This window comes from Labrus bergylta, chromosome 13 (assembly GCF_963930695.1).
Source record: "Labrus bergylta chromosome 13, fLabBer1.1, whole genome shotgun sequence".
NCBI lineage: Eukaryota > Metazoa > Chordata > Actinopteri > Labriformes > Labridae > Labrus > Labrus bergylta.
In genome coordinates, this window is record NC_089207.1 from 14,484,720 (window position 1) to 14,509,736 (window position 25,017).

Below are 25,017 nucleotides of genomic sequence, written 5' to 3' on the forward strand. Positions count from 1 at the left end.
AACTGTTTCAAATGTAGAAGTGAGGCTGGACAACTAGGGACTTTCTGCCACTCTTACAGACCCCTACTCACCATAAGTCCTGAGATGTGTGCCTGTGTGGTGTCCGGGGCCAAGTTAATCTCCTTGGTAGGGCCGCTTTTGTCCTTTGGGTTCACCACCACACGGTAGCCTGTGAGGCCAGTTAGCCCTGTTAGACGGTTTTCCTGGCCTGGCACCGACCAGCTCATAGTGAAAAATGTGGGGCCGACCTGAGAGAACTTGAGGTTGGTTGGGGGTGAGATGGCTGGGGGGAGGAACATAATTTAAAGAAGAGGGTTAGAGGGATACAATTTGGTTTTCGAAACTTTGTCTTTCACTTTCATGTCTGCGCCATAGCGGTTACTATAAAGAATCTGTCTTCTTTACCTGTAGCTTGTGTAGCAACAAGTGGTGTGCTGGCTGTGTCATCATGCAGAGCGATAACCTTCACAGTGTATTCAGTGCCGGGTTGTAGACCATAGATGACAGTGGACTCAGCATCTCCTCGGGGAGCAGGGCGCAGCTCTCTCTCACCCTCCTCTGGACTTGAATAGAAGACCCTGTAAGAAGTGACGATTCCCTCAGGACTGTCCCAGCTGATTCTCAGTGAGGTGGAGTCGATGTCTGAGAAGGTCAGGTCCTTAGGATGGTCTACATCTAAAACAAGTGATGAGAAGGGTTGCAAGGTAGTGGAGTTGGATGAGTATGTTTTATTTTTTTTCTGAGAGTAAGAAACCTTGTTCACAAAAGTATATCTCCAGAAAGTAAAAACCCTTACTTGTTAAAGCATTCACAACCATTGGAGAGCTCTCTCCATCTTGTCCAAGAGCATACACACTCAAAACATACTCGACTGTTGGCATCAGTCCTGAGAAAGTAATTTCTGTCTGATCTGGAATAGAGAAGGAACAGGATATGAACACTGGGATAAAGAAAGAAACTGCTTAGCAATAAACAAGACATTTACATCTAACCAAGCATTATCAACAAAACCTATGAGGAAGTTTAGATTGATGCAATACCTGGAGCCACCACTTCAGTGAAGGAAGGTCCCTGTCCATTTCTTGGGACCCCAGTCACCCTGTATCCTTTGATTGGTCCCTGGGCAGGGCTCCATCTCACTGTGACACTGTTGTCTTTCACTTCCATCACTTCCATTTCAGACGGAGAGTCGACTCCTGGAAAAGGAGGGACAGAGAGGTGAATAGGAGAAAGAACAATGACTTTATAAGGGCGACTGAGTGACTTAAGCCTCCTGGGGAGTGTGTGTGACTATGTGTACCTGTCCTGTGAATGACATAGATTGGAGTGCTTGATGCAGGGCTGTCTCCTCTACCAGTCACAGCGTAGACAGTGACATTGTAATCAGTGCCGGGCTTCAGGTTAGTGATGGTAGCAGTGGACTGAGAGCCAGGCACTGTGAACTCCTTAGGATTACTGTGACCTCCTGGATAAAAACAGACAATGTTACAAATGTTAGAGACACTGATACCAAAATAAAAGAGACCTGGAGTAGTCTCTTAAAACATTTCAGTTATCTTTATTCCATTACCAATTACATCAATTACACAATAAGTAAAAAACTAAAAGATTACAAAATACAAACTAGAACTTAAAGACCTGAAACCAAACATACTTTTTTTTTTTTTTTATCTGTACTTTCAGGAAACAAGCTCACCGATCTCTCCATGTGTGATTCTGTAGTAGCGCACTGTGACAGGTGGGGCATCCCAGCGGACAGTGATGCTGGTGGGGGAGGAGTCTAGCACTTCCAGGTCTGTGGGAGCATCAGAGACTAGAGAGAAAGGGAAAAATAAATAAACAACATGATGATAATGATGATAACATGGAGAGTATCTGGATAAAATCCAATATTAAATTGGGATTTCATACTTGTCTTCTGTGTTCCACTGAGTGGCAGGCTCTCCTGTGCCCGGTTCACTGCATAGATGTTTACTAGGTACTCTGTGTCTGCTGTCAGTCCTGTCAGGGTGAAGTGGTTCCTGGATGGGGGCAGCCTCTCGTCCTTGGCCCTCCCACCACTGACCATCTGGTAACGGATACGGTAACCGGTGATTTTGCTCTGGGGAGCGAGCCAGTGGATGGTAAAGGAGTTGGTGAAGATCTCAGAGAAACGCATGTCAACTGGTGAGTCCATGGCTGAAGGAGGATGAGGGACAGAAAAGGATACATGAAGCTCCAGGTCAAAGTCTTTTTTGATGAATTATTTTAAAACATGGCCTATATAATTCATTTCATTCAATTTTAAATTACAGCAATTAAGACTCACCTGTTTTCTGGGTGCCAACGAGGGGTGAGCTCTCTCTCTGCTCATAAACACACACCACGCTCACCAGATACTCTGTGTTAGGCAGAAGGTCTGTGGACAAGAAATGTATTTAATTACAAAGGCTGTTTGTGTGTGTGTCTGGTAGTTGTTGGTATCCTTTTTTTTTTTTTTGGGGATGTAACTTACTCCTTAGCACCACATTGTTACTTTTGCCTCCTGTGCTGGTTTCTGTAAGGTCATCTTCATCATCAATGGGATGATACCTGAATAAGAAGACAAACAACACAGGAGTTGTTTTTGTATTTGTTGTTTATCCCACAGAGCATCCGAACCACAAATACTAGGCTTTAAAAACATTGCGGTGTATTGTTGTACCTGATGAGGTAGCTGTTGATGTCAGCGGCATTAGGGACTTGGGGAGAGACCCAGGTGACTTCAATACTGTCTGGCCCAACCTGGCCAAAGCCCAAATCAGTAGGTGCTGGTACGGCTATAAGGAAAAGATAGAAGCTTAATTCAGAAAGTAATTTGAAGGTCATGTTCCACGTAATAATTGTTAAAATGGTGAGGAGAAAAAATATGAAAAGCTATTTACAAAAGAGATGAAGAAAATAATAAAGGCACCAAAAGCTGATGGTGTGAATTATTTATCCTTAAAAGGGGGAAATCAGTGTTCGATGTGCACGTCAGTGTGAATAACGTGTCTTAAGTTTAACAACATCTTTAAAGAGAGAGAACAAGCAGTGTTTGTGATGGGGGGCAAAATGATTCTCAGTATGATAAAACCACTGAACCAAAACCAGATGTTCTGCACGCACACACACACACACACACAGACAGGATTATTAAACTAACAACAGCATGCAGGGCAATTACATCAGCAACGTAGAGAGGGTTGCTTCAAAGAGCTATGTCTTAAAGTTATTAGGAACCTTATTAGATTATATCATCTCTCAGCACATAGTGTGATTTGTAACGCCCATCGCAGGCACTGTAATGATGCTGTTTACATAAAGGATCGTTTTTAGAGAAAGATTCAGGCACTGTTGGTGATTTAAGTAATGAATGTAATCTTTTCGGCTCAGTGGAAACATGGATCTTACATGTCTGCTGAATGAGGGTGGTTGGCTTGCTCTCTCCGTTTTCCGTCACAGTGGTCACACTGAACTCGTAGTCGATTCCAGGTTCCAGACCGTACACTTTATATTCACCAGTTGTTCGCAGAACCATGTCCTCAAAGATGGGTACGCTCTCGCCGGCCGCCACCACTGTGATCTTGTAACCTGTGATGGCTGTGGTGTTGAGCGGGGACCAGCGGAGGCTAATAGTTGTGTCGCTTACATCCTTGAAGCTGAGGTCTGTGAGCTGTGGGACGTCTGGGGGAGGTGAAGGAGAGAATCGGAGGGAAAGGGTGTAGAGGAGAGAGAGAGAGAGAGAGAGGAGGAAGAAAGAAAGAGAGAGCAGAGAAGACAACAAAAACACCAAACAAACGAGGCGAAAGGCAGGAGGAAAAGAAAGGAGGTGGACACAAGGGCCAGAGAGAGGAACCAGCAAAGAAAAAGAGAGGAGCAGATGTCAGGGCAAGAAACACATGTTGTCGACTTCCAGTTAGGTGAGATATTTAAATATCACACAGATGGAAGGGATAATGCAAGGTTGCTTTTCATGGTATATATTAACATCTAGTTAGACTTAAAATGTTATTCAATGACGCGTGTCCATTGATGGACCTTAATATATACAAAGGCAACATAGCATTAGTGATGGAAAACAGTCTTGGTCTAGCTTAGCAGGGTATGCTAGGTTAGAGCATCACTGTTAACATGGCAGCATTAGTATCTGTTACACATATTAAACATGTAACCCTTTTGATTGTCAATGCCATATCATCTCGGATGATTCTAATTTGACCCGTCACTCACCTGGTGTAACAATCGTTGATATAGGAGTGCTCTCCATATCGTCCTTAACAGTAAAAACGCTGATGTTGTACTCCACTCCTGGGCTGAGGTTCTCCAGGGTGCAGGAGTTCTTCTCCGGCTCCACAAACTCTTCCACACTGTTTCCTTGCTGTCCATTGGTGGGAGCGCATGTCACTCTGTAGCCAGTGATGTCTAATGATAGGAATGTTAAAAAAAAAAAAGACATGGGGCAAAAGTGAGAGGATGCATAAGTCACAAAAAAAGCAGTTTTACTTTTTTACTTCTTAAAGACATTTTAGAACGTAACAGCAGAGAGCAGTTTAAGGAAGGAGGGAAGGGGACAAAATCAATGAACTGACAGACGGTTGAAACCATGGAGAAAATGTCAAACACAAAAAAGCCTCCAACAAAGGGCACATTATAGAGGTGTACTCTTCATATATGCTTGATATGAATACTTGTTTTGTGTTCAGTTTGACTTAATCGTTTCTTTTTCATCCACATCAGGGTATGCAGGTGTGTATATACCTGGTGTGCTTGCTCCATTCCACTGGACGGTGAGATCTCCAGTGCCTGGGTTAGACTCCAGGTTGAGGTCAGTAGGAGGAGACAAAGCTGGAAGGAAAGAGGGATACATTAATTCAAAATGAGAAGGACAACATAATGGTTAAGGATACATAAAGAAAACTAAATTGAGAGATGACTAAATATTTTTCAGTTTTGTACTCACGTGTGACTACACGACGTGTGATTGGGGTTCCCGACTCATGGCCGTTGATGACTGGTTGGACGCTATATGTGTACTCCACTCCCGGAGTCAGGCCAGAAACATAAATACTTCCTGAGTCAGAAGTCACGTCTCTGGGGGCCTCTCCTCCCTGGCTGGGCCTTACTGTCAACTGAAAGATAAATGCACACAGAGTCAGAGAGACAGCAGAGAGAGAGAGAGAGAGAGAGAGAGAGAGAGATGTGGACATGGGGTGCAGAAGGTTAAGGTCATAGGTCAGGGCTTTCCCAAGAACACGGAGGCCAGCAGAACATTTACATCTGGGGTGTGACATATTCTGATCAATCAGGCTTCTTTCTGAGGTCGGTAGTTCCCCTGTTATCTAATTCAAATGGAGCCTGCACTACATTAGGAACTCTTTCTAAAGCAAAATAAGAAAATCAGAAAATGAGAGACAATCACCAAATCCAGATGTTTAATTGTATTCAAAGAAAGGAACGCAGCCTCAAATCTATGATCATGTGCATGATGAGACATAGAATTAAATCAAAGAAATGTTTGAGAGCATACCTTATATCCAATGCGGGAAACTGGAGTCCAGGAGATAATAATGGAGGTGTCAGTTACATCAGTGCTGAAATGAGGGGCGTTGCCCATTGGCGGGCCTACAAATACACAGAAAGAAAGAAAAAAGATTAGGATCAGATTTTGTTCTATATATGAATATTCCATCTTTTCATTTTTGGGCTTTTGCCTTTATGTAGAGCGCTCTATTATCATTAGAGCACATGCTCAACTAGTTGCTGGGATACTTATGCTAATGTCCTTTATTCGTCTTACATGCAACCTTAACATTTTAACGGCTGATACCATTGATAATATTTATGGTTTTATTCCAACTGGAAAACTGCCAATATTTTGTGCAGGTAGTCAATTTGAAAAATACAACATGACCCTTTAAAACCACCGACTTTTGTATCACCGCTCTGGCAAACAAATAGTCCCCCCCCTTCCACTACAAGAAACACTCGGATCACATGCACAGACCCCACACTGCTTCAAATTGATTTCTTTAAATATGCATCAGGCTCTCACTTGTGGTGAACACTGCGGTCTCTCCTTCACTCAGTGTATTGTCCTGCTCTGCATGCAGCGTAGCAGTGTAGTCTGTACTGGGCTTCAGGTTGAGGATGGTGTACTGAGTAAGGCGGGCAGGCAGGCGCAGCTGTTTGGGGTTTGAGCCCTCAACAGTGAGGAAGAGACGGTAGCCGGTGACTTTGGCACGGGGGGCAAACCACATGATCACAGCACTGTCCTCAGTCACATTGGAGAAATGGATATCTGTGGGAGCATCAGGCTCTGAAAAGAGAGAAGTCATAATCTCTGTTAGATGCAAAACAGTCATTTATAAGAAAGAAAAAGCTAGACGAATAAAGGTTTCAAGGACATAAAAGCATAATGTTTAAGTACCATACATTGTACATTACAAGAAACAATTCTTCAAAGTACACAAACAGTTTTCAGATGATGTTCAAAACTCTGGAACAGCTGCTTTTTTTCAAAACTAAATCAACATGCAAAACAGTTTTTATGTGTGTAGAAATGTCCACGATTGCGTCCTGGAGTGCATCAGTCATACTCACTTGTAGTTTGCTCCCCGGTAAGCGGTAAACTTTCCTCTCCATTGTTAATGGTGAAGATATTGAAGCGGTACAGTGTTCCAGGCTGTAGGTGTGTCACTTCGATGTAGGAGTTTTGGCTGACAGGAAGAGTCATTTCCCTCTGGGGAGAACCATTTTCATCAACAGGGATGACGGTGACCCGGTATCCTGAGACTTCAGTGGTTGGTCCAGACCAGGTCAGAACAATTTTCTTATCGGACACCTCGAAGAACTGAAGGTCTGTAGGAGAAACCACCTCATCTGTGGACAGGCAGGGGGGGAAACACTACATTTAAGTTGCTCATTCTTTAATCTCTATTTTTGAAGCAACATTATTAGTTGTTATTTAATTTATGGCATAAAAACTATTCACAGGAGTCTAATTATGTTGTAAAGTTGTAACAAAATGGACCCATACCTTATTTAATGTAACAGAGAAGAACAAACATTTGTGTATTAAGCAATGCATAATGAGCCTAACCATGAAACCATCATTCATTAAGTTAAAAAACTAGACTAAATTCAAACTGTGAATAATGACTCCCCATGCATTGAATAACTACAACACTTGCAGAAAAAAGAAAGTGAACTGGTGCACATAGGGAGAACGATGGAAAGGGCCCTGTTAAGGGCTCAGATATATGTCAGTGTAAGAACTTGAATATGTAACATAAGTTAAACCTCCCAGTATCTTAAAAATGGCAACAAAGAAGAAACTCCTTTGCTTCCACATAATATTACCTTCCTAACATGTTGACTCTACAGCTGTGTTTATTAACCATCATTTTTTCTGCTTTTTTGTTGTATATTGTTAAAGGACACTTTGTTTAAATGAGACATGATTACATTCGGCATGAGTTAATGAATTTTCCATGCCAGAAATTACACAAGTTTCTTAACTAGGCCAGTTTGTGGAGCAAAATAAACACATAAACATCACTAAAGAAACCTGGATGCAGAGCAAAGAAAATAAATTGGCTTTTAAAGGTAAATTAATGAGATGGAGAGGGTGAGGAAAAGGGGAAAAAGCAATGAAGTAAGAGTTCAAAATGAATAAATGAAGCTTTCTGTGGCTGTACATACAGCTTTATGTCATTCAGAACTTTAAAACGAACATATTTTACTCAGATTCACTCCTCCTGACCTGACAAGGCACATCAAATCAGATACAGCTGTTTCCAGATGTTAAATATAAGCACATGTCTGTAATGATTAGACTGCAGGCAAATTTAACTCACAAGAAAATATCAATAAGATGGACCTGCAATATCATATGTCAAGGTATGAGGTCAACACTTAGCTGTGACTCTACAACCGATCCAGTTACAACCACTTATATTGTGTAGACTTGGTCTACTCTACACGGTGTAAATCTGCCGCAGCAGACTCAACTAGGTCATGGATCTTTATTCCATTATGATGTACCAACAATCAGCCTTCCCACATTTTGTCTGACTGGCCCAAGAGCGTGTGCGTCCTGGCAGACTGGGATGTTTTACATAACTCCAGCTGAGCAGAATAAGACCTTAACAGCTGTGAACTCAGTGACTTCACTTTTCGGAAAACTCCTCGATTCCAGTATTCAGAATTGGAAACTTATTCATAAATTATTAAATAAGCCTCATGATACTTTGCAGGTTGATTCTGGAGGGTCAAAAGAGAAATTCATGTGAGCGTAAAGCCAAGCATGTGAGACAAAGGATCCAATGATTTAAGTTCAGGATCTTAATCGCCAAGGATTCAGATTGTTGGTCTGCTATGACTAAAATGCAAGCAATTCTTCCAATGAAACACATTTCATCTCTGTGATGTCAGATGTTTGAACTACACAGAACCAAAGCAATTGCTTAAGCAAACGTAAGCCTCCTTTGTAGATTTACAGTGATGCTCCAGAGGCTGCAGGAGCACGGGGACAAAGGTTTGAGCTAAGCATACATCAGAGTTAGAGCGAACTTTAAAAAGCAACCAATGCAAGCAGGCCAGTGACTATCTTATTTTCTTGGTCTTTCCCTTCAACATGTAAATGGCTGAAATGTACACCTGACTTTAATCAAACTTTTCCTGCCAGGCCCCACGTCAAATTTCCAAAGTGAATTTGTGGTGAGCCAATGTGAGAATGCAGCAGATAAGAGTCAGAAAACAAATCCCTGCAGGAGGGGATGATGATGTTTGAATCACATGTTTTGTGCATGTAACAAAGCAGCTTTATATTCTTTCCTTCCCTCCAGGAAGGAATTTGATTTTCCATATTTCCATTGATACTTTGGATAAATCCAATTACACTTAGCATTGTTATATTTGCAAAAATCGCTATCGCCCCCGAACACTGCTTCACACGGCACCCTGGATATCTTGTAAATAAACAAGGCAGCGTCCTTTTCTGCCTCCTTAGAGAACCCCCCCCACCCACATCACGTCAAACAGGTGAACTTCATGATGTGAGGGTCAAGTGTGAAGGATGAGTGCATATGTGAAAACTGCTGAAGGAATGCACATCTCAGTCTTTTACCTGGCAGTGGATCTCCAGCTGTGTTGACCTGTACAAAGACAGGCTCACTCTCCAGGCTATCCTCCACAGCATAGATACTGATGTTGTACAGCTTCCCCGGTCGGAGGTCACTCAGAGTCACAGATGTTGCCGTGTCAGGGAGAGTCAGCTCCGTGCTTTCGCCCTCGATTGATGGAGTGTAGACGACGCGATAACCTGTACGTAGGAAAAAAGACCAGTTCATTGTGTGAAGGTAAAAGTCGCAGATTATTTGGTCGAAATAGAAACTCCCTGCAGATATAGTTCAAAGATTTTGGCTGTACACAAGACTGCCAGAGCATACCTGTGATGGGAGCAAGTGGTTTATCCCAGCTTATCACAATGGAGGTTTCTCCCACTTCCTCCACTTCATGCTCAACAGGAGCATCAGGAGCTGTGCAGGAAAAATGAAATGAAGGACAATTACAACCAATACTTAATCATTTGAGCTGAAGTTCCTGGCACATGGTCATGAAGCTGCTGACAGGTCTGGGATGGCAACGAATATTTCAATCTAGCAGCAGAAATGTTGTAGGTGAAATGAGACAGAATTGCATCGAAGACAAACTGGGAATACATTTAATAAAAGACAGTGTGTGTGTTTGGAAGTACCAGTTGTTTGTGAAGTAGTAAGAATGAGGTTGTCTTCTCCGTCATCTGTAACCTCATAGACATTGACAGTGTATTTCCTCCCAGGTAGAAGTTCATTTATGTTCACTGAGGTAGTTGTACGGGGCAGGTCTGATGATAAAAAAAAAAAAAAAACATATTGAAGTAATAAAGTCTTCACATGCTATTATTTTAAAGCAGTTAAATATCCATTTCTGGTGTATGTATATCTGTGTTTACCTAGCACCATGGGCTGTCCAGTGGCATGTCCCTGCTCACTGAGCTCATACTCTACTCTGAAACCAGAAACTGTGTCGGAGGCAGAGACCCAGGAGATGACGAAGCTGCTGGAGGTAATTTCCGTCACCGACTCTGAGATGTCAACCACAGGAGGAAGCTGGGTGGTCTCGCCTTGTGATGTAGCCACTGCAGGAGAAAGAGAGATTTGAAAAGAAGAGAGTTAGCTACTTGTGGCATCTGAAATTAAAACTGGCTCGGACGATCAAAAAAAAGAGCTCAGAGAGGAGTCTCAGGTTTGAATTTTCAGAACTAAACGGGAGAAACAGAGTCATTTTTTTATGGATGCGTCAAGTGTCATTTTATGATCTCTGTCTTTAACGCCATCATCCATAATTTATATCTGGCCACCAGAGAGAGTGGGATAGGTTTAGACAAATGTTAAGCTAGGATTTGCAAAAAAACACCAAGCGGCTGAGACAATCTTTCACAGAAAAAGGAAGCAAAATAACCTGGTCAATGTCAAAACGGTAAGTAAGTGATGCAGCAAACTCAGCCAGCCCTTTGATCCGTCAACTCTCACAACTCACATGATCCGTATGTGGTGGTAAAGTCAAAGCGTGTGATCTCTCTGCGTCCAAACCGCAGCACGCTAATCAGCTGACCCTCGTAGGTGATACCCGGCTTCAGACCTGAGATGGTGTAGGAGTTTAGATGACCAGGAATCAACACCTCCCTCCACGGGTTTTGAGTGTTTTTCTGTAAAATGTGATGGGACAGTGTTAGGAAAAGAGAAATGCATGGCTAATTAAATAAACCTGGCATGTGAAACACAAGTTAAATAAAGGCTGTGTCATCGTCAGTTTCAGGAAAGAGACCAGCGAGAAGAAGCACCCTGTTGGAGAGCTGTTCAACAAAACTCACCACTTTCCACTTGAGGATGTACTGTGTAATGTGAGCCGACTGTGGGGCGTTCCACTGGATAGGGTGGGAGTTGGGTTGGTTTCCAGATTCTGTTATTAATACCTGAACTGGGCGGTTACCACCTGAGGGGGGGGGGGGGGGCCAACACAGACAGAGGGGGAGATTAGAGATTTAGAAATGTAGACAAAACAGACTAGAAAAGGAGTTCTGAAGAGATCAAATCAGCATGGTCACAGATTTTTGAAGAGGCACTTTCAGTATTCATCATGTTAAATATATAACATACATCTTTTTTGAAAAGACACAGAATTTGGCACAATAACAGGGCTCATGCAATATCAGAAATTTCAACATCCTGTCACTTATTACAAACTGGATTTGAGTAAATATCAGTGGATGTACAACCATATTCTCCCTGAACAGAACACTGGAAAAGTGAGGAAAAACTAGCACATCTCTGTGAGATTCCAGCCCAGACTCTAGCAGCTGAGGGGGAGAAACTGTTTCTCTGCTTTTTGCACACTCTTTAACCCTATGTCCTCAGGATTTCTGTTCTCTTGGATAAAAAAAAAAGGTGCATGCAGAGGCAACTGTCTGAAAAGATGAGTAAGGTGTTTAATGAATCTAACTTTAACAAACATAATCCTTCTTTTAATTGTCCATCCATTACCACATCTGACATTTGACAAAACACTGGGTACACTTGTGTTCTGTACTGCAGAAGGTTGTGTTACACAGTAAGGGGTATCAATTTCTCAGAAGGGGGGGGGGGGGGGGGGGGAGTAATAGATTAAGCAGATAAGTACATAAAAAAAAGGAGGAAAACTCTTATGAGCAGAAGTTAAAAGTGTAGTCTCGCGAGCGGTTTTGTGAAATAAAAAAAGGGGGTATGGAGTCATGTTTAATGTAAACAGAAGTCATGTGTTGAGCAGACCCTCTGACATAAGCTGTGCTGATAGAAACTGGTAGCTTCTATAAAGAACTGAGGTTTTCTAACCGCTTTTCCAAATAGCAGACCTGTAATCAAAGTTTCTGAGCAAGTGGCTCGGTTAACCAGAAGTTGCTTACAGATACACAAACCTCAAAAACAATCTGGGACCAATTACTGCCTATTACAGACCCACAGGCCAATGGCGAGGGTAAAGGTTACACAGATTCAGATGTGGGACGCACAGAGAAACAGATGCACACTTGCAGTGGATGCTTTTCATGTTCATTCTACCAGCATCACGTGCATACATACTTGTAACATACAGGCGCACAAGCGTGCATACAAACAACCACTTTTACCGCACACATATAGACACAACATTCATGCTTGAGACCGACAGATTCACACGGTGGGGTTGTGATAAGAACAACAGTAAAGGGAAGTGTTGTTGAGAGTAATCATAGAAATACAAAGAGCCCCCAAGAGATTAAATAACTCCCCAGATGGAGAGATAAACACAGCATAAACACGTTTTTTTTTTTAGAAGATCTTATCAATGTCGTCGCTAAATCTGAGACTTAACTGGGGTTTTCCATTTTTACCTTTTATGGTCTTCTAACCAGTGAGCCAATTGACTTAGAGTCTGGGTTTGCTCCTCGCTGCCCTTAAATCTTAGCATGGCGTATTTTGCCTCTGCATAGACACACACACATGCACACACACACACACACACGGAGCAAGTTCACAGCTGGTTGCTATTATGGCCACTTACGGCAGAATAGTGCCCTACATTTTGTATCTCCTGTCAACCTGCTTCATAAAAAGCAAAGAAGTTACAGCTCAAATGTTCCCTTATGCATCACGAGCCTGAAGTTCTGTTGCACAGTGGACTCCCTTGAAGCTTCACAGGCAAATTTATGCATGCTGAGGACAATTTTACAACTTAGGTTCCTCTAAAGAGCTAAATACAGCATACATGTCTATCAGAGTATGCAATATTACTATCACCATAAAACAAGTCATGCTGAGGAAGAAAAAGGGATTGTTTCCAGCTCAAGAGGGGGTTGTATCTCACTCTGAGAAATGGGAAAATCCAGACAGGAATGTGACTGGGTTGCAAAACATGACAGAGCGCTAAAAAAAGAAAATACACAAATAATCTGTGACGGGGATAAGATGCATGACGACTTCAGAAGTCAAACCAAATTGTAAGAAACATTACCGTAAAAAGTTTGCTTGCAATTAAGACTATTTTTCCAAGCTCCGTCTCAGGTTACAAGGTTAAAAAAAAAAAAAACATCATTCCTACGTATTCGGTTCAATGTGGCATGATCCTGGAGAAGAGCTAACGAAGCCAAAATGTAAACACTGACATGTGTTTACATTTAATTTAAAACTCTTTCCTAAATCTAAAATCCTTTAATGAAAAACGTTCCTCCTAAGGCTTTACGGTTTATGTTTGGTAGGTGTGTGTGTTAGGGAGTCTAAACACACACACACACACACACCTGCACTGTGGTGTTTTGTGCAGCTGTGGCAACAACACCGGGGATGTACCACATGCTAACAAGAACAAAGGCTCAAAGTGGGGGGTGAATCTGTAAAACAGGAAATCACACCCCCTCCCATTTCTGCCTGTTTCACATCAAAGTCAAGGGTCTCATTTTCTGGTGACCTAAACAAACATTTTGCTTCACTTAGCATTTTGTCCGTTTGGTCTCCTTTACTCAAACAGTTTTCATATCGACACCAACTTGGCTATCCCAGTTTAAGACACGACGCTTGAACAACCCACTGTATTGGATATCAATGAAAAAATACTGTGATATAATACAGCCTGAGACATTTTACAGAAATCATCACTATAGAGTAATGTCAGATTTGGCCAACCCAGTAAATGATAAATGGATAACTTTAAACTCAACTTCTGCAAACACACTTGTGTCAAATAGAATATAAAAGTCCATCAAGATCCAAATTTCAATGTGTAATACAGCCAAATCTTGTATCTATACAAAATAATATCAGCTCATTATTCAACCTTAATGTAACATCTTACCGGGGTAGGACTGCTGAGGCTCACAGCTGAGTTCTCCAACGCCGTTACCATAGCAATAGCACTTGTACATAATTCCATGGATGACTTTATCCCAAGACTCTCCGATCTGATAGAAAGCTCTTGTCTCCGGCTCCTGGCACTGATCTGAGGGCAGAGACACATAAAAACAAATAATGCAGCAGGAACCACTGACAAGAGTTTGGAGCAAGAACAAATAGTGCTAAACTGATATATCATTCTTTATTTTTCAGGCCCCTTTGGTTTGAGTTGTGGGTCTAGCAGTGGTATTGACAAATTAGCACTAGTGTAGCAGGAGTTCAGGAGTTTCAATTTTACTTTTTTAAATGTAAGGTGAAACTGACAGAATGGCAGTCATGCAAAATGACAACACATTACAGATGCACACATGTAACAAGTTCAACTCACCAATAGCATCACACTTCCAGCGGCCACGCCCTTGTCCAAAGCAGGTACAGTTCATCATGTAGCCTTCATTGTGTTGTTTGGTGAAGGTTTGGTTCACCTCGTAGGTCAGATTGTCCACAATACACTGATCTGTCAATTAAACATACGACATATAATATCAAGACATTGGTATGTGTGCATGTGAAAGTGTGTAATGCAGGTGCACCATAAAGTGCAGGTGTGCAGGTTCTCTGTTAATCTTTTGGCAGTTGAGTGAAGAGGTGAAAGGTCACATGTCATATAATCAGTCACAGACCTCTAATGTTACCCACTAATTGTAAGCCTACACATACTTCCATGCCTCTCAATCACATTTTCTTCCTCTGTGTAACCTCAGTGTGTTTTCCTGTTACACACAAACACACCTTTAATCTGGGAGTAAGCCGCACAGCTCCATTCTCCTCGGCCATTGCCCACACAGGTGCATCTCATCATGTGGCCCAGAACATCGTGACGCTTGTCCCACTGGTCTCCCACGCGGTACATCACCCCTTCAGTGCTGGTACATACTTCTTCCTGGGCTAGAACACACAACACAAAAAATGTTAATTTGGTGGGATATTGGTTAATTCTTACTTCAAGAATGTATTTTTGGTTTTAATGTTCATTAAGAAAAGGGTTGGAAATCCAACACAGAAGAACAAATTGTCTGTATTTCCTTAATAACAAGGACAAGGACCTTTTGGTTCTGAGATAAAAACAGACTCAAATACATAAAAGATAAAAGACCCCCCTCAGAGATCAGTAACTATAAATGGCAATTACAACCCAAGGCTGGAAGTGACACAACTATCAGAAAACACCTTTTTTCCAACATTAAAAGCCAAAAACAGCTGCTTCTCTCCTTGTGTGTGTTGAGGACTGTGTGTGTTCACCATATGTTCTCAAGTAATTAAAACAGTAAGTTGTTTCTATCAGGAAAGATAAAAAGTTTTCAACAGGGCAGCATTAGAGTGGATGCAGTCCTCTGTGGTTGTGTGTGAGAGGAGAAACAACATTTCAGTAAGTTCTCTTTATTGGACCAGGTATCTTCTCTGCATGTCTGTTATAAAAAAAAAAACTATGACTGACATTGCTTCAGCTGCCACACCTAAGAGTGGAGGCATGAAGTGGAGGCAAGTGGAGATAAGAAATGATTTGCTGTATTGGAAGCCAGCCCAAATTTTGCTATGGCGTGCAGAAACTGAACCAAGGTCAGGACATCTGGTTCCTGGAAGTAAAAAACGCTTGGACTGGGTTTGGTTTGCACAATGCTGTACCTGAGGCAAAAAAACAAGGCCTTGACATTTTTTAAACACATAATGAAATAGATTTGTAGACACAGACGGTATAAAACATGGACATAGTCTTAGTGACAACAACCATTACTATCTGAATCTGACTTTAAAGCCTGTCAGTGGTGGTTGACACATTGGAAATGCTGTGTCAAACTAACTTTTGGTCAACCAAGTAACAGACAAAGAGCTGAAATTGAGGCGGGCTTTCAGCCTCCTGATGAACAGCTGCAACACTCCCACCCGTCAGCCAGATCAGCCCCATCACTTAGTATGAATAACTCTAACCCGCGATAAAGAAATTAGCTGTTCACACCATTTTAGAACCGGTGTATAGGTGGGCTTTTGCAGCCAGCCTCAACTGGACCATAAGGAATTGCAGTTTGCACTTCCTCATTGGTGTAAAATACCACCAGAGATTGCTGCTTGCATGTAAAGATGAAATACCCAATGGCTCGGACTGGGGCTTAAACATATTCTATGCCCAGAGAACTGCAAAAGACTCAACCATTCTTAAAAACAAACAAGCAATTAAGAAACGTAACTCTTTAAAACCAGTCATTGTTATCTTCAGATAATGTTGCCACTGGTTTAATGACTCTGAAATAGGCCATTAAAGGTAAAAAGCATAGATCTTTTACAAATGTATTTAAGTGGAATTTCAGTGTTATTTCAGTGGAAAGGGAAAATTCAACCCTGATTCTGAGGAGGTTTGTTAAGGTAGAGATAAACAATCCGGATCCAATAATTGTACTGGTGCAGTTGGCAATACGAAGTTGTACCCTGACCGGCTATCTGGAGATGTTTGAGCTACCATCTATAACACACAGACAAGCCTATCTAGCAATCTTTCCAGAGGATGGTTACAGGTGTAGGAGAAGGGGCTCCAGAAGACTACTGATGTTTTAATTACCATCATTAACATGTCAAGTACCATGTTTGTTTTGACAATCCCTGTGAAGTCATTAATGTTAATATCTAAGAACCCCTGCTGCTTTGACTGCTGGATGGAGTTTACCACTGTCTAAAGGCCTCTGTTCTTTCCCTCTTGAAATCTTTACAAGGCGTTTTTAACAACAGGGTGTTGGCCCAAATGTTGGCCTCTGGACTGTTGCAGACATTTAAAGCAATTCTGAAAAAAAGTATAGCTTTAGAAAAAGTAAGCATACCTATTACCCATCCTTCGCAATGAACAAGTGAAGTTTATCATCAAAAGGACACAAACATTGCTGTTCAACAGATCTTCTACATGTGTATCAACTCTAATCATCTGCAGACAGTGAAATCCCTTGACTTCAGAGTGGAGTTAAACAAGTTTCAAATGTCTGAACTCCTATCTGCCATCCACATTGCAAAAAAAAAAAAAAAAAAAAGATAAATTCAAGATGAGATTAAATAAATCCAGCGCTCCATTTCTCTTGGAATTCAAAGACTACTTTATGTCAGATGAGTCTTGTACAAGTATCAAATGGGTACCATCCACATTTTACAGCCTGCTGCCAAACACAATTTTCCACTCACTTTCTGTCTACTTTGAAGTCTACTACTCTACCTAGAGACAGCAATGAGAGTGAATTCTGGTTTACACTAGGGATAACCTTCTCTGTGATTTTTGGATATCGTTCAATGATGTCACTAAACTTCGATGTAAGTAGGGTCTTGGTATAACTTCAGCATTCATTTTCAGTCAGGATGAACAGCACAAGCTTTGATCCTCATCTTCAATACCAAAGAAGCACATTTGTTCCAACAGCTTGCCTTTCTTTGTATTAAGTGGATTTGACACCTGAACATTTTTTTTGTTTGAGCAGCTGTTTCTAAATAACATCACTAGACATCTACACTCATCAACTCTGATTTCCAAAGGGGATTCTTCAGAGTTTTATAGTTTCCTCTTTTCATGTAACAGCATTGGTGTCATTATTACCATTTCATTACTTCTACGCTGCCATTAAGGCGGTGTCAATGACCCCCTGGTGTTTCACTGGCTTCAGCCTCTTTTGTTTCCCATGGAGACCTAATTGACACCTAAACAACACAACAACATGTTCCTTACAAGCCAACAGTGACTTCAGTGTGAATAGGATTATGTTATAGATAAAAGGTGTTGGAGCGGTTAATTAGATTTTGTCTGCGCTATTAGCCCTGACTTCTTTTAAACGTCACGCTGATAATAGCTTTTATGCATATTTAACAAGGTGACCCAGAGTTCTGTTTTTACAAAGTGTTACTCCTTCATTTAGACTGGGCGGAGAGATCTTACCTAGGGCAGGGTGGGACATTGTAATTGATGATGCTAATCATGTTATGGCCCCTGTGGCTAGCAAACTACTGAGCTGATCCACAGGTCCACTTTGCAAGGTTTTCCAAAGAAATATAGTTACGTTAAAACATGCTTTTGTGACATTTAGACCATTTCAAATTGCCTGTTGTAGGAAAAGCATTTAAGAGAAATTGTTTGTCACATTCAAGTTTGCACATTGTGTAGAAATGTAACATTCTTGAAAACAACTGCATTAAAACTGTGACAAATAGTTTTAAAAGTCTCCTGTGATTTCCCTGAAGTTGATATTTGAAAAAAAAAAATGTTTTTTAAACGCTTGAGCCAAAGCAGTTTTCACCAACATGGCAGTTTGAATTATAATTTCAAAGCGTAGGCTTAAACCGTTTTAATTTTAAATGACATCATCTCCAGCCCAAAACTTACAAGTCCCCTGGCCCTTTTTCTCAATTAACACACATACTTGCATAAAATAAACACAAACAGACTTACCAGCCATGGGACAGAACCCAAAACGGTGTTCTCCATCGTAGTTTGTTGTGGTGCCACACCACTTCATGCCGTCTCTACGTCCATCAGCAGTACAGTCGGTGTAGTTTCGACCATTGTAGAGGAAGGGGAACTGGCACAAAGCACCGTTAGAATTGCCACCACGTGTTGCCACAATTACTGTAAAAAAGGAAACGGTAACATTAGAAATTTAGATATACATATCCAAATTAAATATGTATGTTCATAACTTACATGTAGAGTATTTAACAATATGAGTTTATACCAAGCACAAACACAAGCTTTGAATATGAATATGATAGCCTACTGATTGTTGAGCTATGTGTTTGCTTGTTTATACTCGTTTTTCTGTTTAGTCAGAAAACAAAGCTAGTTTTTGGTCAACATTTGTCGTAGTTCAAAAATTATAACCCACTTAAATATTGGAACATAGGCCTCATAGCCTACTGTTGACTACTCTTTAGCTGTTTTAGCCAATGTTAGATTAAAAATAGGACAAGCTAGTTCACAGTCCTGGAAAAAAAAAGTTTCTAATTCACAGTTTAAAGGAATTACCATTTAGTCTCATGTATCTTGCTTTAAACGTATTAACAGGGATATCCCACTGCTTTTCACCCTTTGTTTACTCTCTAATAACATCGCTTGAGAGGTTAGCTGTGTAGATGCGAGCTAGCTGTAAAGCTTAGCTGGATTGTAATTCCTCAGTTAAAGACTTAACACTGTTAGTTAAGAAAAACAGTCCACTTTCAATCGCCATCTTTCAATAAATAAATACAAATAATAACCTTATATAAGACTAAACCAGAACTTGTTGAGCATATTTACCTGTCAAAGACAAAAAACTTTTTTTTGGTCCCCTTCTGATTCATTGTTTTATATATAAAACAACATTAGACCCTTTCTATGCCTTGCCAATTTCGCTTTAAATTCCCAGCCTTTAATAGTTCTTGGAACATCAGCTTACCATTCTTCTCTGTACAGAAGGAATATTTCTGGTCCGTCTCAAAGTCTGAGGAGGTGGCGCACCAGAGCTGTCCGTCAGTGCGTCCATCTGAGGTACAGGAGTGGTAGGTTTTCCCCTTGTGGACGAAGGGAATTACACAGGGCTGACCACCAGAGGTGCCACCATACACTGGAGCTGGTCCATCTGTTTGAAGACAGGAACACACACAAATATAGTAAGTATAACTTTAAATACAGGTATTATCAAAAGCTCAGCACCTCAAGCAATAGCATGCCTGTGTTATAAGTTGTTCCTCACCCCACTGTACACAGCTGACTCCATTGCCAAGACAGGTACAGAGCATCTGCTTGGTGCCCTGGTTCTTTATCCAGCGCTGACCAATGAAATAGTTCAGTCCTGTATCTGACCGGCAGGGACCCTCCTGGGGAAAGTCAGGCACAGTGGCAGGCTGGTAGACTGCAGGCTGGATGTTAGTGATCACTCGAGAACCACTGCCTGAAATGCACCATAGGATTCAGTTTAGGGGCAGCACGAGTATCAAAAAGCCACATAAGAACTTCCCAAATTAAATATTTCTTACAACTGCTGTAACTATAAATGGATAATTTGATTGTAACAGAAGAATACAGTTCTGTTTTACAACATGCAACTCTTTTTTTTCACTGTCCTAGTGCAACAAGGAGCAAATGTTTTTTCCTCACACGCAATAATCACTCTAACCTACTTTTAGCACATTTCTCCAACCGATTTTCCCATGATTCATCTTTACCTCTTCATTACCCAACGGCCCCTCTCTCCTTCACATGAGCTCATGATCATGTGTTACAAGAGACATTTTTCTCACTTCAACACTTGAACACTTGGCACTTCTTATCTCCCCCCACCTCACTGCATCTGTCTCTGGTATACATTTCTCTCTCCTCACAGAGGGCAGGAAAGAAGGGGGAGGAGAGTAAGGGGTATTATCATTTCTCACCCAGGCCAGTGGTGTGAAGAGAGCCATGTCTCTCACACTTCCACTCCCCTCGGCCATTCCCTGTGCACAGACACTGGAGCATGTTTCCTTGGGCGTCTGTCTTGGTCCAGGTATCTCCAATGCGATAGGAGGATAGAGTATCCTGATCATTGCAGCGATCTAAAAGTAAGAAATGTGAGAAATCAAATTTCATGTAGGCATTAACTTAGTTTAAGATGACTGAGAAATAGTCTCACATTATAAATAATGGCACTTAATGACCTATATGCAAATTAGACCCGTAATGAGAGATGATTCGCTCATTTTTGATACCCTACACATGATTGGATCGGAGTCACCACTAAAAATCTTGCAGAAGTTTATAACTTGAGCATCCTTAACGAATTAACTACCACACCTACTGCCCACAGGTCCTGCCAAAAATCAACAAAATAAAAGTTTGTCACAGTTGTTTTGTTGGGCAGAATTCAAGTGCAGATGTTTGCAGTGACTCTGTGGGGAACGATTCCTCCTGGGCACCAGCTGTTTTCATGTTTGCAATTTTTCCGCCTTTGTCGGTAACATGTTGAACACATGCATGATTACAATTTACTGATGAACGATCACTTTAAAAATGTCCAAGGCCACCCGAAGTCTCGTGTGCAACAACAAGCCAACATTGACTGACATTAATTTAGATCTGTTACATCAGTCAGCTTCATTAAGGATGGAAGTAATGGATCTAATTGGAAACACAACTTGTAAACACTTCCTGCTCAAGACTGTTCAAATGCTCTGACAAATCACAGGCTACATTTTGCATCAAGTTCTTGTAAGTGCAGAGAGAGTGCATATATTCATAATGACGACACCTGTATTGATGTGTAGCTTGTTACAAAAAAACTGAATTTCAGCAGGAACTGTTGATTTTCTGGTTGTGGGACCCTTAATGACCCAGATTTCTCCATCTGATTTTGAAAAAGTAGAGTGACGTAGAGGGAGCAATAACAAATGGGAAGCTGACAGTTTGGCTCAAAGAGGGAAAAAAAAGTGGAATGTCTTACTTCTGGAGGTGCATGTGATGCGTCCACTTCCCTCTCCCATACAGGTGCAGTCAATCATCATCCATCCCTGGTATGGCTTCTCATAAGTCTCTCCAACAACATATGATGTTCCCACAGAGTTGTCATAGCAACGCTCAGCTGGAGAAAACAAACATTTATCGAGTGCTTAATACATAACATGTTTGAACATATCAAACATTGTTCGAAAAAAAAAATCATATAAATTATATTCATTCATTTACTGACTGTGTAACACAGATGATAATCCATTAATAACCATCACAAGTTTACTGGCACTCAATTTAGAAATTCAGCCAGTTCTCCAATCAGGTAAGTACAGTCATCTGTTAGTCAGAGGCTAACCGAGTGACTCACCGACAGGTTTGCAGGTCCACTCTCCCTTTCCATTACCCAGACAGACACACTCCAGCATGTAGCCTCCAGTCTCGTGGGGTCTCTTCCAGGTGTCACCTATCTTATATGAAGCCCCACCCTCATGACAGCGATCTGAGGAGACAGAAGGGGGGGAAAAAAGGATTTTAGAGACAGATTCATGTGCATTTAAGGGTTTGCACAGAAAGGAAAAGAAAAACACACCCAGACATTCTCCCATTATCCACCCCCCCCCCCCCCCCCCCCCAGATAACTGCTAACAGCTGCACAGCACCAGTTGCTAATCAGCTGTGGAGAATATTGAGATTAAGCAGTTTACTGGCATCGGTCTGGGAAACCAGAATATACACAGAAACACATTAGCTAGGACGTGTGGTCTGGCGTCAGAACACTTAACGGCAGCAGAGCAGCTCCTTGTAGAACAGAAACTCAAATAGAAAAAATAACTTACTGGCAATGGTGCAGCTGATCTTGCCCTTGCCAGACCCGATACAGGTACAGTCCCAGATCATGCCGTCCTTGGGTCGCTCATAGGTTTCTCCCACAGTGTAGTACTGCTGGTTGACTTTATCAAAGCATCTTTCCTCTGCTACAGGGAGAAGAGAATGGAAAAGATCTGTGTTACGAGTGTTTTAATACAAAAAGGCATGGATTAGGGTGTCCTGATGTTGAAAAAGATGCACAATATGTGATTTGTGGATGTAAAGATCCAAGATCAAAACACACAAACATACCTTCAGGTTTGCTTTTACACTTTATGCCAGCAACTCCATGGCAGGTACAGGTCAATGTGCTGCCCAAATATGGCCGTTCCCACTGGTCATTAATACCATAGAATTGATCGTTCTCTATACAACCATCTGACAGGAGAGAAAATACAGACGTAGTGAGACTTTTTTTTTTTACAAGCTAGAAAAAGGCAACCCCTCAATTTACTTCTACAGCAAAACACATACAGTGCAGGGAAAAAGTGAGCGAGGAAAAAAAAACACACCCTACCCGCACACACCAACAAACACTGTACCTGCTTACCCTGTCCTTTTTTTCATTGTGGAAAAAAAGTGCAACTACTGGAAAATGGTCAAGCCCTGACCATTACAAAACAAATAGGCTTGTGTTATTGAGTTAAAAAAAAAAAGGGTTTATACCAAAGTAAGCAAACCCTACATTTGAATAAACGTTGTATTGTGGGAAAAGACTTCACCCATGTCTGTGAAATTGACCCTGGATGTGTTAACTTCACTTCAAAGGCCCCCCAAGACTGAGTAATAAATCAGCTGCACAGACTGGAGTACACTTCTACACCTTATTCTCTCTCTCTCCCCCCCCCACCAGGCACGCTCTTTGTTCACATCCCATGACTTCACATGCCACAAGCATCTTTTTTTTTATTTTTTTTACTCTTTTCAAGTTTAAAATTGACACCAAGTGTTTCCATTCATTTGATTTTGTCTTAAGCTTTGATCGGTTGCCTTCACACGCAGATTAATAGAAAGGGCCACACCAAGACTGGAGCATAAGATTTAGGAACAATACAAAAAAGGGACATTACTGAACACAAAAGTTTCTAACATTTGTTGCTCTTTTCTTGCAAGAAAGTTTTGCTTTCTAAAAACCAAACATTTTCACAAATTACATTAGGTGAGCCCTTTTTGGCCCCTACTCTAACCATGTTTCACTACACTTAGTCAATTTAGTGATCAAACACTCGTGGGAACAACTTTAAAAAAAAAAAAAAAAAAACGTACCCTGAGGGACTGAGGAGACGTGATGCTGCTGCGCTTGTCGCCGATTTCGTGCCATTTCGAGCGTCTCTTTGGGCATGCAGTTCACCGCGCTCCCGATACAGAGCGCAACCAGCACTCTGGCTATGGTGCTGCCAGACATTCTGTTGAATGAGAACGACTCCTCTTTTTTTGCAGAATGTGCTCACAGGTGCTCCTTGTGCAAAGTATATTTCACTGGGGACGGAGAGAAGTTGGTTCCAGTGCAGACTCTGATTGTGTTCCTCGCTCCCAACTTTCCCTGTTCAGTCCGCCCCTCTCCGGTCTGCGGCCCCAGTGTGCAGGTTAGCAGTCTGGGGGAGTGATTTATCTGGGCATGGCTTTGCTTCAGCCGGAGGAGGGAGGTGCCAACAAAGAGAGCGACAACCCACGCTGCGCGTAGAAGAAGTGAGGCATACCAACCTTTTTACGATTCAGAGATGATTACGCAAATTTCGGCTCGTAAACTCTTCTTCCCTCTTCTTTTTTTAAACTATGAGCGAAGGCAGACAGAGGTTTCCTAAGATGCCAGGGTTGTCTCCATGCAACACCGAAGTAAACAGACTTCAAAATATATTGGTAATCATGATTCCAAAACAATCACCCATTAGCAGATCGCTTACCCCATCCTGTCTAAAATGGTAAGACCCTGACCACAGCCCACCCACTTACTGTAAAGGTTTAAGGTTAGTGGTCCTTTTGGTCAAAGAGCCACAGCCCTTTCTCATCAAAATCCTTGAAGTTGTATTTATTGAGGAATATAAATATTACCAGATTACCAAACATTCTTTAATGTGACTTTTGCCTGAGTCACTTGGATGACTCAGATTGTGCCTGAAGAATGCCATGCATGCTTTCATTTGTATTCCATTTCGATTTTACTCCAACTTCATTTTGCCCAAATTCACTCCAACCATGAAACTCTACTTTTCATCGAGAAATATTGCATAGAATGTTGCCACCCTGCTGAAGGAACATAGATGCGATGCAGTGTATTGGCCCATAGGTTTTCTACAACCCTGGGAGACATCTGCAGGAATTAGGTCAGTGGCGTCAGTGTCTGGAAAGTCTCCAGTAGCCCAGAGTTTCAATGTCTGGAAAGTGTTTATATGTCCAGGAGTTTTATTGAACTGATACATCGGTGATACTAAAGCTAACTTTGGAAATGTGAAAGTTGTTTTTTTTTGTTTGTTTTTTTTACTTATTTCTTCTCCACGCTAATTTCTGTCCTTGGTTGGTTATTTCTAAGTTATTTCAAGATTGGGTCTTAAAAAACACAATAGTAGGGTTCTTTATCTATCAGTGTAGTTGATCTTTTCTGTTGGTGACTGACTTTAGAAGATGCCCTTTTTGGTTATCACTGAAAATTAAAAGTTTAAGCTGAGTTTTTTAAATTATTTCTTGCGAGTTTGGAACCTTTTGTTCCTCTTAATTTCTTCATTT

The 25,017-nt window shown here is 41.4% G+C and overlaps 1 protein-coding gene across 1 annotated transcript in view; it reads right to left on the reverse strand.

The window, feature by feature from the left end:
• The window catches only part of fn1a (fibronectin 1a), a 31,158-nt gene extending 7,312 nt beyond the window's left edge, over window positions 1-23,846 (reverse strand). Inside the window, exons 1-35 of the mRNA XM_020638439.3 lie at window positions 23,560-23,846; window positions 22,546-22,671; window positions 22,263-22,400; window positions 21,794-21,925; window positions 21,419-21,556; window positions 20,376-20,534; window positions 19,697-19,894; window positions 19,400-19,582; window positions 18,418-18,594; window positions 14,736-14,891; window positions 14,332-14,460; window positions 13,906-14,049; window positions 10,916-11,037; window positions 10,582-10,750; window positions 9,995-10,180; window positions 9,758-9,886; window positions 9,450-9,539; window positions 9,128-9,322; window positions 6,601-6,879; window positions 6,053-6,316; window positions 5,528-5,622; window positions 4,961-5,129; window positions 4,759-4,845; window positions 4,231-4,422; window positions 3,412-3,684; window positions 2,684-2,798; window positions 2,495-2,571; window positions 2,309-2,398; window positions 1,912-2,178; window positions 1,697-1,813; window positions 1,301-1,465; window positions 1,041-1,196; window positions 797-910; window positions 406-675; window positions 72-283 (exon numbers count right to left, since the gene is read on the reverse strand). Of these exons, the coding sequence (XP_020494095.2) occupies window positions 72-283; window positions 406-675; window positions 797-910; window positions 1,041-1,196; window positions 1,301-1,465; window positions 1,697-1,813; window positions 1,912-2,178; window positions 2,309-2,398; window positions 2,495-2,571; window positions 2,684-2,798; window positions 3,412-3,684; window positions 4,231-4,422; window positions 4,759-4,845; window positions 4,961-5,129; window positions 5,528-5,622; window positions 6,053-6,316; window positions 6,601-6,879; window positions 9,128-9,322; window positions 9,450-9,539; window positions 9,758-9,886; window positions 9,995-10,180; window positions 10,582-10,750; window positions 10,916-11,037; window positions 13,906-14,049; window positions 14,332-14,460; window positions 14,736-14,891; window positions 18,418-18,594; window positions 19,400-19,582; window positions 19,697-19,894; window positions 20,376-20,534; window positions 21,419-21,556; window positions 21,794-21,925; window positions 22,263-22,400; window positions 22,546-22,671; window positions 23,560-23,698 (5,652 nt within the window). The 5' untranslated portion in view covers window positions 23,699-23,846. The remainder of the gene's footprint in view (window positions 1-71; window positions 284-405; window positions 676-796; window positions 911-1,040; window positions 1,197-1,300; window positions 1,466-1,696; window positions 1,814-1,911; window positions 2,179-2,308; window positions 2,399-2,494; window positions 2,572-2,683; window positions 2,799-3,411; window positions 3,685-4,230; window positions 4,423-4,758; window positions 4,846-4,960; window positions 5,130-5,527; window positions 5,623-6,052; window positions 6,317-6,600; window positions 6,880-9,127; window positions 9,323-9,449; window positions 9,540-9,757; window positions 9,887-9,994; window positions 10,181-10,581; window positions 10,751-10,915; window positions 11,038-13,905; window positions 14,050-14,331; window positions 14,461-14,735; window positions 14,892-18,417; window positions 18,595-19,399; window positions 19,583-19,696; window positions 19,895-20,375; window positions 20,535-21,418; window positions 21,557-21,793; window positions 21,926-22,262; window positions 22,401-22,545; window positions 22,672-23,559) is intronic.
• Between the last annotated feature and the right edge of the window lie 1,171 nt (window positions 23,847-25,017).